General features: G+C 35.3%; 1 protein-coding gene across 1 annotated transcript in view; it reads left to right on the top strand.

Annotated features, from left to right (window-relative positions):
* The window catches only part of mask (multiple ankyrin repeats single KH domain), an 823,307-nt gene that overhangs the window by 209,832 nt on the left and 596,981 nt on the right, over window positions 1–16,494 (top strand). The window contains 1 exon segment of the mRNA XM_090396371.1: window positions 12,897–12,974. Coding sequence (XP_090252497.1) covers window positions 12,897–12,974 — 78 coding nt within the window.

Here is a 16,494-nt window from a genome sequence, read left to right on the forward strand (position 1 = left end):
TATTTATGTCTCTCAGGATAGATATGACTAATTTGGGAATAGGAACCTCTGTTCTGGTTTCTATTTCTAAACAAGGGAGTAGTACAAAATATAGCAATTATGGAACTATCAGTTTAATCGGTCATCCAAGCAAAATTTTCATAAAAATCTTACTTTCTGGGATTGAGAGGAAAATAGAAAGTATATTTTCAGAGAACCAAGCAGGATTTCATAAAAACAGGAGTACAATAGATCATTTATTTACAATACATCTTGTTGGATATTGAATTCAGTATATTCAAATGTGCAGTATATTGAACATAATAAAATACTGTCACAATTTTATAGATATACAGAAGGCCTTTAATTCAGTATGGCATTGAGGCATTGTGGAGAATATTGAATCAATGTGGAATAGATAATAAAATAGTACACCTAATTAAAACTCTTTACTGTTCCTCAGTAATGATAATAGATATCAATGGTAACTACAGCAAGCCTTTCAAAATGGAAATGAGTGTGCATAAAGGCTGCACTGTTTCACTGTTTTTTTTTTTTTTTTTAACATTTATTTGCAATATTATAATGAAGTTATCCTTGGAAAACAGTGGTATTGGAATTACAGTTGGTGTCAAAAAAATTCCATCTCAGATTTGCCGATGACACTGACCTAATATCAGAGAATGAACATCAGTCACAAGAATTAACAGAGTTTCTAAGGCACTTTGTGATTATGGATTAAGGATCAGCATTTATAAATCAAAAACGATGTCTTCAAGCAATAACTGTATTAAAATTTCAGTTAATGATGAAAAATTAGAAGTAGAAAGATTCACCTACTTGGGAAGCATACAGCACATAGATGGCCGATCTAAACATGACATTAAAGTACACATTGCTAAAGCAACTGTTGCTCTATAGAGATTACAGCCACTTTGGAAGGACAATAAAATACAGCTATCTACAAGACTGTATGGCACACATAACAAATTATGAAGTTAGAAGAAAAATTCACTCCATTCCTTGAACACAAGAAAATAGCATCACTGAAATACGGAAACAGCTCCAGCAGTTGAGCTGCAAAACTAGATCAGAGTGTTGACTAGCTGAGGTAGACAACTGTTTAGCCTGCCAGTCTGAGGTTTCTGGGGGTAGGGGGATGAAAGGCTGACCAAAATGATTCCCTCAAAGAGAACACATTCTATATCCTCAAATCCTAAGTGGTGTTGTCTCTTGCCTACCACTATTTTTGACTTCACCTAGTCTCAGTCTTCCAGAGTAATTGGTAGCAGAATTATTAGGTAGTTTTGTCAGGAGCCTCTGATTCAAGTTCTGTTCTTTGTAATCTAGCAACTAGCCTTCAGAGCCACTTTTTTTTTTTTATAAAAAAATATCGTTAGACTTACATTTAATTACATATTAAAATCTGCACAGTTTGGTTTCTAGAGCTATCTGGTTCCTATTCCCATACCCCATAAATGCAGTACAGATGAATACTTCAAGCGTAAGGGGTTGTGTTTTTACCATGTGATATAAGTGATTTTAATCACCATGGGATCTGTTTTGTATATCCTCCAGCCAGGGAAGGTATGAATTTTATTCATTGATACTCACCTATGAATCTCATTTTTAAAATTCACACTGTGAGAGTTTATAGTTTAGGGCAATGACTTAGCTGGAGAGGTTATATTGATCTGCATCCCATTAATGGTCCATTATGAGAATTAAATATATATTGGTTTATTAAATTTCATTGATATTTTTTCTTAAGCATTTATTATCGAGTTTGAGCGCAAAAGGATCTGACCCTTGAGATAATCAAGATTGATTGCATGATCACTGTCTAGGGCTAAATCTCAATTTTAAAATGCTGATAGAGCTGATTTTCTAGCCACCATAACTTGGAGTATGCTGAACTCATTTGATGTAACAGCAGGCCAAATCCCCTGCCTACCTACACACCCTTCACATTAGTTACTTTAGATATGTTTCTCAGCCATTGGGCATTAAATCATCAAACTGAACAAAACTGTGAGATGTGATGTCAGAGGGGAAAGGTGAACTCTGTAGGCCTTAGCAATGCTAGGTGATAGATGAGTTTCATCACCCAATGTATCAACATTTTTCTTATGTAAGCTAGAAGATGCCAAAAGCCAAATTCAGATCCCCAGAAGAAAGAGCAGATTTATTTCCCCCCCTCCCCCCCAATTTCTACAGCAATGCCATGAAGAAATGATGGAAAAGTAAATCTAAAAGTGAGTTATGAATAATGTTTTTGGAGTTACGTCTAACATCATGGCAAAACTTTATTTCTTCTTTGTGGGCTGGGGGATGAGGCCATGTGGGACAACCATTTTAAAGCTGGTATATTGAATTGTAACTTTTGGTGAGGATTAAGTCTTTCAGGTCAGCAAGCAAATAATCTTCATGGTCCTATTCTGTTAAGTGTGTCTGTAGTGAATTTGAGTAGTGGTATACACTGGAGACTTTAGAGACTATGATGGTCAGGAGTGAGTGAAATTTTCCCACGAGTAAGCTTATAAACTTAAAATTAGTAAGCTTGTCAACTATGACTATTTAAGTCAATAAAATAAGATGTGGGGGAAAAAAACACTACACAAAAGCTTCCAGATTAACTTTACAAATATGTCATTGCAGCCTCAATGTTGTTCACTTCCTTATACAAAATTTCCACCTATTCTTTATACCAGAAACAACACATTTGTCAATCATTGCTCAACTTGAACAGAAACCCAGTGTTTGATGTTGTCTCAATTGTGCATATGTTTGCTCGGATGTGACAAAGTGTAGAATTTCCTATTTCTGATCTTCTTCGCCATAAAATGACTGCCCTATTTTTTAAAATTCTCTTGTCTGTTGATCGCCTGATGCCACCACTAGTTTTGATTTTTTTCGATTTTTCTTTCTTGGTATGTTAATTTCTCAATTGCAGCTTTCCTAAGTGAAGTCATCTTCCATCATGATTTTGACAACTCCAGATAGTTTTCCCTTTCCATCTGCACCAATCCATCAGGTGGTAAGTAATGCTTAGACATTTATCATTACCAGTGATCTCACAAATTTCCCTTGTGCCTACCTGATAATCCTACCCACCCTCCAAAGACTCTTGATAACTTCCTTGCTAGTAATCCTTATAGTATGGTGTGGATGTCTTCTAGCTAGTTTTGGCCACAATCTGCTGTTCATTTATTTTCCCATGGAGAAACACTCACATCTACTGTGATCCATAATTGTATTCTGTTAATCATAATAAGCATACCAAGCTGGATGATCATTAAGATCATCCCATTGTGATTTCTTATTGTGATTTCTACTTCATTCCGTGTTCTGTCCTCTGATTCAAGCATTTACACCGAATGTTTCCCTGAAATTCTTATTACTATGGGAACATTTATGCCACTTTAAATTCTCATCCCTTATTCAGGTCTTGGTTATCTGCCGAGTGCTAACACTGTACAACAGAAGAATCTGGCATATTTCGGCTAGCTTTAAATAAAGTCTCCGCCTTGCTTTTTCTTCATCTTTAGCTACAAGCAGATATTTAACACATTCAAAACTGATTTTGATATAACTAAAATCTGGACACTCATCATTCTCAAATGGTAGTTATGCTTTTGTTTGTTTTATCAAAGCTATTGGTCATAACTGTTGTTCCACCATACTTCTTCCTCATATTCTCTCGGCTGGTTCTGTTGCATTGTTGCTGAGTTCTTGTATTCTCCACAGATTGACTCATGTCCTGTGCCACCTTTATATTCTTGTATTCCGTTAATGTCTAACCTTAAGCCTGGAAAGTGGCCTCATATTGAACCCATCCCTAAGAAGGACAAACAGATCATTATCATCAAATTACTGCCCATTTCTTCCACTTCAGTTCTTTCTCAAGAATTGGAAAACACCAATCACACTCAACTTCTACATACCCTGAAGCCTCAGCTAATAAACAATTGCTACTCTGGATTCTGTCATTGTCATAAGTTAGAGACATTTTTTGCTGATTTCACTCAACCTTAGAAAAATGTTGTGGAAAGTTTTGGAATTGCATGAGGTTTCTGTTGATATGTGTAGGTCACATGATTGGATTGGGTTTTGCACAAATGTTTGCTAATGTGTTTTTGCAACTGGGCTGTGATCCTTTTTGGATGCACATTGAAGTGGATAGATCTTTATCTTTGTACTTTCCACAAGAGACTGCCTTTTCCCCTGCTCTGTATTATGTATGTTAAGGAACTTCTCTAGTCTGGTACAAATCTCATAGAATTTTGCTGATGATAATATACTACATTCTTTCTTAACAACCTTTGAACTACTTGAATTACCAAAACATGCAGAATATCAACTTTTACAACCCTAAATTCAAATCTCAAAACCATTCTTTAGTGTGGTTCTGATAACTCTTCATTTTACATTTGAGTATTAGAATTGCAAAGCTGTCCCATTTAAAAATAAGAATTAAATCATGAGATAAATAATTACAATGCACTCTGTAGAGATTAAAATATCTGGGTCGTAAATCTTGGAAACATATATGGAAAACTAAATGTACATTACATACATTCTTTCAGAATAACTTAAAAAAAAAAAAGCTGGAAGGAAAGAAGGAAGACAATTTAGAACTGATGCTTATTATTGGGGGGGGCAATTTGGAATGCATAAACAGAATAAAAAATCTATCCCATGTATATACAGAACTTCTCAATAGAAAGTTACATTTATGATTTCTTTTCTTAACACAATTTCAATCTACATGCATTTTGTCCTGCACTCAGTATCTTGAAATTACTATACCATAATCATTGCACATACTGATTACAGGCATTATTTTATTCTAGATGTCTTTCTTATATTTAAGGCATTTTATATTGCTTCATTTCTAGTGAATACAACATATAATCCTAGACTTCATCTATAATCATTCTTAGTTATAGATTTCCTAAGATAGTAGAATTTGTACATTTCTATGGTAAGATTCTTTAGTTCATTCTGCAAGGTATATTGATTTACTGAGTCATTTTATCAGGGAACAGAACATTCTTTTATAATTGCTTAAATGTAAAATAATAATAATAATGAAAGGCTACAATGATTTAAACATCATACCTTGCCTGAATAGCCATTAAACTGATTCATGTTATGTTTTGTCTCTTTGTGTTTTTTATCATGAAAATGCTAGTTTTTGTTTTAAAAAAAATAAAAAAAACTTCAATTTTTATCATGCCATTAAATTTTATGATAGCTGTTAATATAACTGGCTAGTTTTCTGACTGAGAGCTGGATACATCAAGAATATCTCTCTAAAGAGCACAGAATGTAGTTATTCTGAAAACTAAACCATCATGGAAAGGGGGAAAAAGGACATGAGTTGTAAACAGAGCAGGTATTTTCCATTTTCTTGGAGACACTTCAGTTATTGGGGGGGGGGGGGTAGCAAGTTGGAATGCATAAACAGAATCAAAAATCTATGCTGTGTATCAGGCCCGGCTGGTGGCATGTGCGAAGTGTGCAATATACACAGGTGCCGCAGAAGAAAAGGCGCCTAGATGTCAAAAAATATGAGATAAGAGTTTAAACGAACAATGACTGGTACAGAATGGTACATATAATTATGAATGTACGTCGTCTTCCGTTCAGGCCCCTTCAGATCTCCCCGAAACGAACGAACAAATTCTGAAATTGTATCCTGGACCTGATTACATCACTGTAATTTTTGATTGAAATTTACGAAAATATACCTAAAATAGTTCTTTATTTTTTGATGTATCATAAATCAACTTATGTTTAATTGTTGATTTTTATGATTTCATTAGAAAAAGCATTAAGTGACATTGAAGCAGAAGAACTGCAAATAGAGCTGATTATTATCTAGAAAAATTGAAGAAAATAGTACACCAGAAATGGTTTTGAAGTGGATTTATAACAACAACCTTGAAGAACTCTTTGCAAATTCACTGATTGCATTGAGAATACTATTGACTTTGCCCGTTTCAGTTGCTAAGGGAGAGAGAACATTTTCTAAATTACAATTAATAAAGAACTACCTGTGATCAAGCATGAGTCAAGAAAAACTAAATGGTTTAGCACTAATTTCAATAGAAAATAATATTTGCTCAATCTATCAACATTAATGTACTGCAACAGGATTTCTCTAAAATGAAAGCCAGACAAGTCCCTTTTAGCGAAATTAATGTAAAGAATATTTGAATAAATCTCTTAACTTTATATTACTATTTTATATTATTTTGAAAATTTATATAACTTGAAAAAATTTGTATAAGCAGGACTAATCCGTAGGTAACATTATACTGTAAAATGGTTTTCATTTGTTTTTCATTTCCTGTTCGTTTTATTTACACTTTATTAAAAAAAAAAAAAGCCTTTTTTGGAAAGGCGCTGAACATTAATCGCACACACAAGAAAAATACTATGCGCCGGTCCTACTGTGTATTTACAGAACTTCTCAATAGAAAGTTACATTTATGATTTCTTTTCATATCACAATTTTAATCTACATGCACTTTGTCCTGCACTCAGTATCTTGAAATTACTATTGTTAGCATAATTGAACTGATAGGTGGTGAGAGAGAGATTTGCACACATTATGTAAAATTATTTTGCAATGCAGGAAAGTGCATGAATCAGTCACATTTCTTGTTCTTTTAAGTAGAGTATGTTAGCTATGTCTTTTCAAGATGAAATTTGTGGAAGAAACCTGATTTCCTAAAATTGCCGGTATAATGACCACATGATGAGAACTAATATTATATCATAGCCAGGGTATGTAAATGTGAGATTTTTGATGAATTCAGACCAGCATTAGTGCAGGATTGATGCCTTGGGTTCATATCTTGTTAGGTAGAACAGCTTAACATTTCGGAAACTTCGTTAATTTCCTAGCAAAAACAATTTAGTGTGTAATGTTCAGTGTAAGGCATTTCTGTTTTTTGTTGCCAAAGCACAGGAATGGCCTTGATAAACTGACATGCTTTCCTTACTTTTTTGGATTTCTCCATGTCTGAACATTTTAAAGATTTTCTGTTTTTTTTTTTTTTGAGCTACTTTTATCAAACATTTGTTATTTTTTGATAAATGTTGCACACAAAAAAGATGCACTGTTTGTGCAGCTTTGTAGACATCTGGCTTTTTTAGTGAAGGATGAAATTTCAGAGACTGGAAAAATCTGACGATTTTGTAAGTGACTCCGTCACTTACAAAATCGTCAGATTTTTCCAGTTATGTGTTGACTTCGAAGAAACTGAGAAATTTTGTTTGTAACATATTGGGTGCAGGAAGGGGCGACCACACAATTTGTCTTATTTGATGATGTCTATGAGCTGGGAAAGGGTTGCAAAATGTAGTTGGTCATCTTGCATCCATCCTTTAAGAAAAAGAATTGGTATGGAAACAAAGCCCTTTATTCGTCTTATCTTTGTTGCTAGAGATGTGGGCTCTTAGTGTTTTGATTATTTTCTCTTCTGCTAGGGATAGTGGTGAGAAGAAACATGGAGGTGTATACATGTGTTGGTGGATTTTCTCAACACTGAATAAGTAAGTTTTTGTCTTCATAGCCTTCTATGAAAAAATCATGGTATGATGATATCCATCGTTTTTCAGTTGAAGAGTAAACTTTATATTAGAATATGTAGGCTCTTTACATGATTACACCTTCCTTTTATGAGGTATTTCACCAAGATGTTCTCTCTCTCTTTTTTTTCACTGAGCTTGAAATTTCTACTAATCTGATTTGTGTCTAGTTAATTGCATGAGCAATTAATTTTTTTAATAGATTTCTGAGTATTTTTGAAATGGTTGCTGTCTTTTGGTGATCTTAAAGATTACCCTGAAAGAGCCTTGGATGTTCCTGGATTATTTTTAAGTAGCTCTAATGTTTACTCTTTTAATAATGTGGACACAGTTTACCAATATACAACAGATATAGAATCTTTGTATTGGATTGTTAATATTAGATGATGTGGTTATGAATCACAATTTGTAGACATGTTGGATAACTCTTAAAGAGTAATTGATAGTATAAGTCAAGTACTAAATAACTGACTTCAGTTATGCAAACATCTGAAGTCTTCAAGAGAAGGTATGATACGTTTACAACTAATGATGTATTTTTTTCATAATAGTTTAAGCTGTTAATGGTTTAGTGTTCAGGTTAACTGTATTCTGTGCCCTTTATATGGAAGGATAACTTTTGATTGTTGCTGACCAGGAAGTGGTTGAAGTAAAAGAAATAGTTGACCACAGCATGTGTGTATCATCCAGGTGGAGATAATGCATTGACCAGTGTGACAGGGATCAAGATGAGAATAGAGGTAAGTGAACTTTGAGACATTCTGGATACCAAGAATTCTCAATGTGAATTATCTATTGGTTAGATGAGATGTCAGTGTTATAGAAAAAGTGCAAGATGTCAGTGCCCCACATCAGGCTGTTTAACTGTCAGCAGCTGGAAAGAGGGCAGAATTGGGGTATCTTTTATGAGTAATGGTTAAGGTATTGGACAGAAGTCGGGAATAACTAGATATGAATGTGATACTCTGTGGCGGTAGGGGTTGGCAGTATTGTTTTTGTGAAAGAGAGAGGTCTTGTCCTAGTACTCGACTCATTTTCTTACAATAAATAACTTTCAAAAAAAGTTGCGTAAGGAAAATGGCTATACCATGATTTGTTGGACTCTACAAAAACATTTGACAGAGTACTGCATCCCTATCAAACTAGGGAATGGACACAATGATGGCAACATGTATAACAATGTGGCTGGAGGACAGTATCAGGGTTGTATATGGGGAGTTTGATCAAAGAGAAAGCAGGTGACCAGGTGTGCTACAGGACTCTTTACTTGGCCAACTTTGCTGTTCAATTTGCATTAGTTTGATTGGGAATGATTTGAGGGAAAAACAGCCAATTATTAGCCAAAGCTATTAAGCTGGGGAAGAAATAGTTAATAAAGGTCACATAGAGATCATGCAGGATGTAAATATTGATAGTTTGAGCAAACAATAATGGCTCCTCCCATTTCAGCATAACAAAGTGTAGAGTTATGTACTGTGGAATGAGAGGGATGAAACAATAAGGAAGTTATTGTTCTTTACTAGCTTGCATTGATAATCAGAATCATCATCATCAAATTCCTGCCATGTACCCTCAAGGGGTGTAAAGGATCTGATAGTACTACATGAAAAATTTACATCATTACTAACTTCCTATTTTCCTTCAAATCAGTCTGTTACTTGTCAAGATTCCAACATTATCAGATCTTATATTTCTATCATCTAAGGCACTTTGTACCGTATCAATCCATCTATATCTTGGTCTTCCTCTGGGTCGTTTTCCTGCCAACCTGGAGGAAAACACTTGTTTTGCTAATCTTTCCTCGCCCATTCTGTTTAAGTGGCCATACCATCTGAGATTAGCTCTGCTAACGCATTCCTGGATGCTGACAGTGTCAAGTTCTTTCCTAATATTCTCATTTTTAATATGATATTGTCATTGATGATATCTGTTCACACCGCTAATCTTTCTCAGGACTCTCATATCTGCATTCTCTAGTCTCTGGTTAAGTGCTTTACTTCTGACCCAGCTCTCAGATCCATAAGTTAAAACTGGTTTGAACAATGTCTTGTATACAACTAATTTAGTGTTCCGACTAATTTATCTCTTATTCCATATGAATTTATTCAATTGACTTCTCACCATACCAGCTTTGCTGATTCTGTTGTCTATTTCTATATTTAGTTTACCATCTTCAGTAAAAATTGTGCCTAAGTAGCTGAAATGTTTTACTTGTTCCACAGGTTCTCCATTCACAACACAGTTGACATTTTCAATGATTCTGCCTATTTTCATTGTCTTTTTTATTGCTGACCTTCATACCATATCTATTACAACAGCTATTCAATTTAGTCAGAGAATCTTGCAGACTTGTAGCGGATTTATTTAGAAGTATAACATCGTCTGCATAAAGCGACATTAACAACTCCAGTTTTGATAGCAGGTTTAATACCACTTTCCTTCATAATGTTATCCATATAGATAATGAATAACAGAGGGGATAATGCACATCCTTGTCTCACACCAGATTTAACATTAAACCATCTTCCTGTACTTGCTTCAATCCTAACTGCTGATTTACCACTCAAATAAAGACTAAGTATTGCGTGATATAATGCCCCATTGACATCATATAACTGTAGTATTTTGAATAGCTTCTCTCTTGGCACCTTGTCATATGCATTTTCCAGATCGACAAAACTTAAATACTGATCTTTGTTATATTCCCATGATTTCTCGACTATTTGTCGTAAAGTGAAGATCTGATCCTGACAGCTTCTATTTGGCCTGAATCCAGCTTGTTCTTCACCAAGCTCAACTGTTTCTCAAGTATACTAGCATAAATCTTACCAGGAACACTCAGTAGGGAAATACCTCTGTAATTCTCACATTCAGTTTTATTTCCCTTTTTATATATGGGTACTATGAGTGCTCTACTCCAATCATTGGGAATTCGTCCCTCTATCCACGCCTTCTGAACTATGCAGTGCAGCCACTGTAAGACTTTTATACCACCATACTTCAGCATTTCTGGTCGAATATCATCTACTCCTGCTGCCTTTCCACATTTCAATCTTTTGATGGCTTTTTCTACTTCAAGTATGGATATGTATTCCTGACTGCATGCCTGGTCAGTATTTTTTACCACTGTGCAGCCATCACTGTTTGTTTCATTTAGCAATTTTTCGAAGTAATTACTCCATACTTCAAGGATATCGTTTTCTCCTGTTTTCATGTCACCTTTATAATCTCTAATTCCTTTTACAGCACTCTTTCCTCCATTTCTGAGCTTCTTCAATAACCTCCAGAATATTTTGCCACCTTCTTATTATTTATTTTCTGTGTTCTTACCAAAGTCCTCCCATGACTTTTGTTTAGCTAGTTTTACACGGTGTTTAGCTTTCTTACATTTGTCTCTGTATTCTCTAAGAGCACAAGCTGACTTATTTGCTAGGAACTTTTGATATGTTTTCTTCTTTTCTTTCACTGCCTCTTTATCTTCCTGTGTCCACCATGGAGTTCTGATTTTTCTATCCTTGCAGGCAACCTCACCACATGCCTCTCTGGCTGAATCAATCAGGGTTTTCTTCAGGGTTTGCCACTGAATCTCCAAAGTTTGGTTCCTTCTCTCACACTCTTTCATTTTTTCTTGAATAATATTTTAGTCAACGGTTCACATCTGAGAACTGCTCAACTTTTATTCACTTTAAAACTTTCTTACATGTTCTTCTTTTCAATATGAAATTCATTTTTATCTTGCTTAAGATTAACGGTGATCCCTTCCAATTTCAAATCCTCTGTACACTCTGATGTCTTGCACCAGGGAGAAAACATCACTATCAACAATAACATAGTCAATGAGGCTATTCCTTGCCTCTTCTCTCCATGTGAATTTGTGCACATTTTTATGTTGGAACATTACAAATAACCAGTTTATGTCCTGAGCAGAAATCCAACAGGTATTTGCCATTATTATTAGCTTTGCTGTTTTCTCCAAATTTTCCGAAATATTTTTGTATGTCTGACAGTCACTTCCTACTCTGCTATTTAGATCCCCAACAAGGGAAAACTTTTCCTTTTTGATTGTGTCAGTAGCTTTCTCTAGAGCCTCAAAAAATTCTTCCACTTCTACCTTTGCAGAGCCTTCTGTGGAACCATAGGCACAAATAAGTCTCATTGTCCAGTTCCATATTCCGACATTTGCTCACATCACTCTACTTGAGATTGCCTGCCATTCCAGAAGATTAGCCTCGTATTTACTGTTGAATACTATGGCTACTCCTTCTTTTTCTTGATTGTCATTGGCTTAATATAACATTTTGTATTTATTGCTCAGAAAGATCTCACCAGTTTTTGTCTTTTTTGTTTTGGTCTCCCCTATTATGCCGATCTAGTACTTATCTAATTCCTGAGCTATCTTCATTTCTTTGCCATTCATGCTTCTTATGTTGATAGTACCGATCTGCAACTCTGTTGATATTGATTTGGGGTCTGTTTTAGGGTTTGTTCCAGTAGCTGACTTTTTGTTGTTCACCCTGGTTCCCTGGCTAAAACAACGGGGGCCTTGTTTAACCTGGCGATGCCTCATCCGGCATGAAATCCTGTCATGTTGTACCATCATTTTGTATTTTGGTTTAATCAGAATCTATTTCATGTAATGTTATTGGAAAGATATGTGGACTTTCATATTCATATTTAATCATCTTTGTTTCTTACGGATTGCTTGTGGAGTACTCCTTAAAGATAAATTGAAGTTTACAGGTTACAAAGTAATCACTAAGTAAATTTTATAGAACAATGGGTCACCAATGGGAATTGTGTAAGAATGTGGTTAGGAAGGATGTAAGGACTAGATTTTTCCTCCGATAATGGGCTTCTGTAGGTAGTTGTTGAGGAGTGCTTTGTTTCTGAATGTCTTCAAGGAGAGCTATCACGCCATTGTATCAATAATATGTACTTACCCTGAAGAAATTATCAGCCATCACTGAGCAAAAGTAGTTGTATTAATAGCTATCGTAACATTCACATTAAAAATCTGTTTATTTTTTTTTTTTAAATCTTGTCATAAAGAATTCTGCAATATTGAAAATGTTATTTTAAATTCTAATGAAACATTGGTGCTACAATCAATTAATAGCTATGATAAGTTATATTTTTATTGCATTGTGATTTTTACTAATGTACATTTCAAGATTATAATTCTTTCTTCATATCAGGTTGCACTGCATCTTTCCAAATTAGTAATGCTTTCAGAACATACTTCATGTATTATTATTATTTTAAAATAAAGCTTTTCTAGATATTTTGGTTACATAAGTTATTTTGTAATATAAAAGGTGGCAAATCAGCTCAGAATTCTGCTTTTGTGGTAATGATGAATGATGGGAGCCCTCCTATGGAGACTCTTGCATTTGGTGAGTACATAGACTTGTTATTGGGGAGGAGGTGGCTCTCATTACAATGATAGCCACTTCCACCTCCTTGCTCAATTTTTTTCACATTCATTTCTATTTTACATAAATGTGTGTGTGTGTGTGTGTGTGTGTGTGTGTGTGTGTGTGTGTGTGTATATATATATATATCAATTCCCCGCACACTGATAAGAGATCACAGTATTCTTTTTTCCACAAAACAGAACATTACCACGTATGTCATGATGTTTCAAAAAGTACCCTTATTCAGAGCAATGTGTAGAGAACCATTAGATGAAATGCCCTCCAAACTTGTTGGGTATACCTTCATCAGATCATCGGGAAGAGATTTTGATCATAAACTTAGTTAAAAATGACTGATAGAAGAAATATGGCACTACGAGCTGGAGAAAATTATATTAATGTGAACTGGATGGTATGTGATTGTGAAATGATTCAGTCAACGACAGCAATGTTATTTGATAATATTTATGTCAATCTGTTCATAAAATGATGTGATTAAAAAAAAAAAAACATATTACATAGAGCTGACATACTTCAAGGAGCTGGAGATCCAGATGATCAATGGAGGCAACATTCAATGTGTTGGCCTCTGTGCAGGTGATACTGCCATACAGTATTGTATACAGAGGAATGTAACTGATCAGTTGAATGGTTTCACACATGATGTGCAATTTTATCGTTCAGTATGACAGGTGAAGAAATTTGCCCCAATACACTCTGCTTTTGAGGTAACTTGAAAGCCAAAAATTTTAGAAAATGAGGGACTGATGACTTGATCCTCTGTGACATGTTTATGCAATAATGGTTGAACTTCATGTCTTATGTGGGGAGATGAAGGTGCCCTCTTTGCTGCATTTGTGGAATGACGAAATTGCATAATATTTCCTTTAACATTCAGCCATAACCATGCAGATTGCAGGTGTGGTTCATTTTCCTTATTGGGCTGTTCATTGAATGGCCCAATAAGGAAAAGGTGCCCTCTTTGCTGCATTTGTGGAATGATAAACTGCTTAATATGTTTCTGATAACAGACAGCCATGGCTGTGCTGGTCACAGGTGTGATTCAGTCCAAGTTCTTGGGCTGTTGATTGAATGGACTGATGAGGAACTTGACTGTAAATTCTATCTGTGCTGTTGACTTTAGCACATATGAGGGAGCTTGTTGAAATGCATGGGGATCTCTACAGCCCAGATGTAGCAGTTGTGAGTTTTTACTGTTGCACAAAAATGAAAATGTGCTTTATCACTCCATGTTCCATGGCCAATCCTCTTCCACCCCATGCATGCCAGGAATGTAAACGTAAATGTTTCTTGGATGCTGGCATCTCCCATTTGCGACTCTTGCCCATGGCTGAGTTTTTACAGGTAGAATTACAATGGTTTCTTTATACAAAGTTATCAGTACTGTTGTGTATGGCAAATCTAATTGTTTTGTTATAGCATGTGCACTGCATGAACCTATAGCATTCTCATTTGACTTCTCAACAACTGGGTTGCAACATCTTCAGTCATTTACAGAAGTTCAGATTTATGCCTTCTTCCTAGACTGTCAAACTACCCGTTTCTTCAAATCAACAAATCATGTGTTGCACTGCATTTGGTGTCATTGATCCTTTTCATAGAGTTCTTAAGTGCCTGTACTCATGAAGTGCTGCTGCATCATTTTCTCCATTCAAACATTTCACAAGCAAAGTACATTCAAAGTGAAACCTACCATTCAAGTTTAATGATTGTAGAGTCAATCTCTTTCCTTTGTTTATACTGCCTTATGGCTCACTCAAAATTCACTATCTTTTCTCACTCAGAGCACTGTATTTCCCCTATCAGTCATTTTTTGAACTAATTTTTTTATTGTAAAAATCTCTTCTGATGATCTGGTTAGGGTATCCACTTAGTGTGAGAATATTTCACCTGCTGGCTCTCTCTCTCTCAGCAGATTGCTCTGAATGTTGAACACCCCGTGTGTGTGTGTGTGGTGGGGGGGATGATTAAGTAGAAAGAAGGCATCTGTTGATTTGTTTCCTTTAAGGGTATTGTATTTGTTACAGAAAATGGTATGGGGAAGACTACTGCAAAAAATAGAGATAGAGGGAATGAAAGATTATCAGAAATTGTTTCTTTAAGTTCAAAAGATGTTATGTTGTATGAATTTTGACTAGAAGCCGCTTGAGTTCTGTCATGATTCAAAAGATATCAGAGGAATGGTGGTGGCCAGCTCAGTGGAAAAGTGCCCAAGAAAATACTTATATACATAATGCAGAAAAAATGTCTGATAAAGTGATTGGAGGGTGTGTGTGAGAGAGAGAGAGAGAGGTCATTTATTAAGTGGATTGTCCTCTTAATACACAAATCATTCTTATGGAGGTTTATGATTCTCTGAATGTGGGAACAATATTGTAAGGTCTGGTGGAATTATTCATAGATTGTTAGTCGTACAGGTAAGAAACAGTCTTTTGAAATAAGGAGGACACTAAGTGTTTAGGGAGCGGCGCATAAGATGTGTTTGTATCAAGATTGGCTGGATTCAGAACTAAATGTAAGAAGAGAGAATTTATGTAGGAATCAGAATATTATCAAAAGTGAGGAGGAATGAAGAGTTTTCTTTCTGAGAAATAAGGCCAAATCATGTTTGGATAGCTTTGAAATTCATCAGATTATTGTGAATGATGAGTGAGGTTACCAAGAAAGGTCATGGGTGTATAGGAATCAAAATTGCAGGTGAAAGAATAGCTATGGGAAGCTGCAGTAGTGACAGTGAAATCTGATGAAAGCAAATCTATTCTCCACGGCATCCAGTGAATGTATGACCAGTGAGGGAACCGGCAATCCAGTCCCAAAGAGCAGAAGACAGACTACATTATGGTAGCTTGGTATTGCCAAACTCAGTTAAATTCCTTGCAATTAACAAAAGTTAAATAAAGGTGACAAGTTTTGGCTAGGAGATCTGCTGTAGAATGACACCAATGGAATCATTATTGTGGACTTCCAGATAGTGAGGAATTTGGCCAGTAATGACATCCATCATTTTGGAGAGAGAGAGAGAGATTTATCTGAGGACATTAGCTTAATGGCAGACTTTTCTTTCTCTCTTTTTCAGCAATAGGCAGTGTAAAACCTTAATTCAATAATATATATATATAATTGAGTCAAAATAAAAGGCTATTTCTCAAATATTTCAAGTTGAAAATAACAGGTTCATGTGAGCAACGTGACACAAGCAAGATGTAGTCATTGGTATGTAGATGAGAGAGGGGAAGAAGTATTGATGAGTGATAAGGATGAGACTTACCTAGGTTTTTGTCAAGGTGAGACAGTCTTGGTAACCTCTGCATTTAACTTAAGTGCATATTTATTGCTTGTCAGATAGTGGATGCCTGTGTGATTTTGTAGTGGGTGAGGATCTCTGGCACTGAATCATTAATCGTTTTGAGCATGACTCCTTTCTTTTCAAACTTTTTGAGGATCCTCACAAAGTTGCATCCAAGCACAGGTGATCTAA

This window comes from Typopeltis vanoorti, chromosome 8, assembly GCF_054136105.1.
Source record: "Typopeltis vanoorti isolate ZY-2024b chromosome 8, IOZ_Tvanoo_1.0, whole genome shotgun sequence".
Lineage (NCBI taxonomy): Eukaryota > Metazoa > Arthropoda > Arachnida > Uropygi > Thelyphonidae > Typopeltis > Typopeltis vanoorti.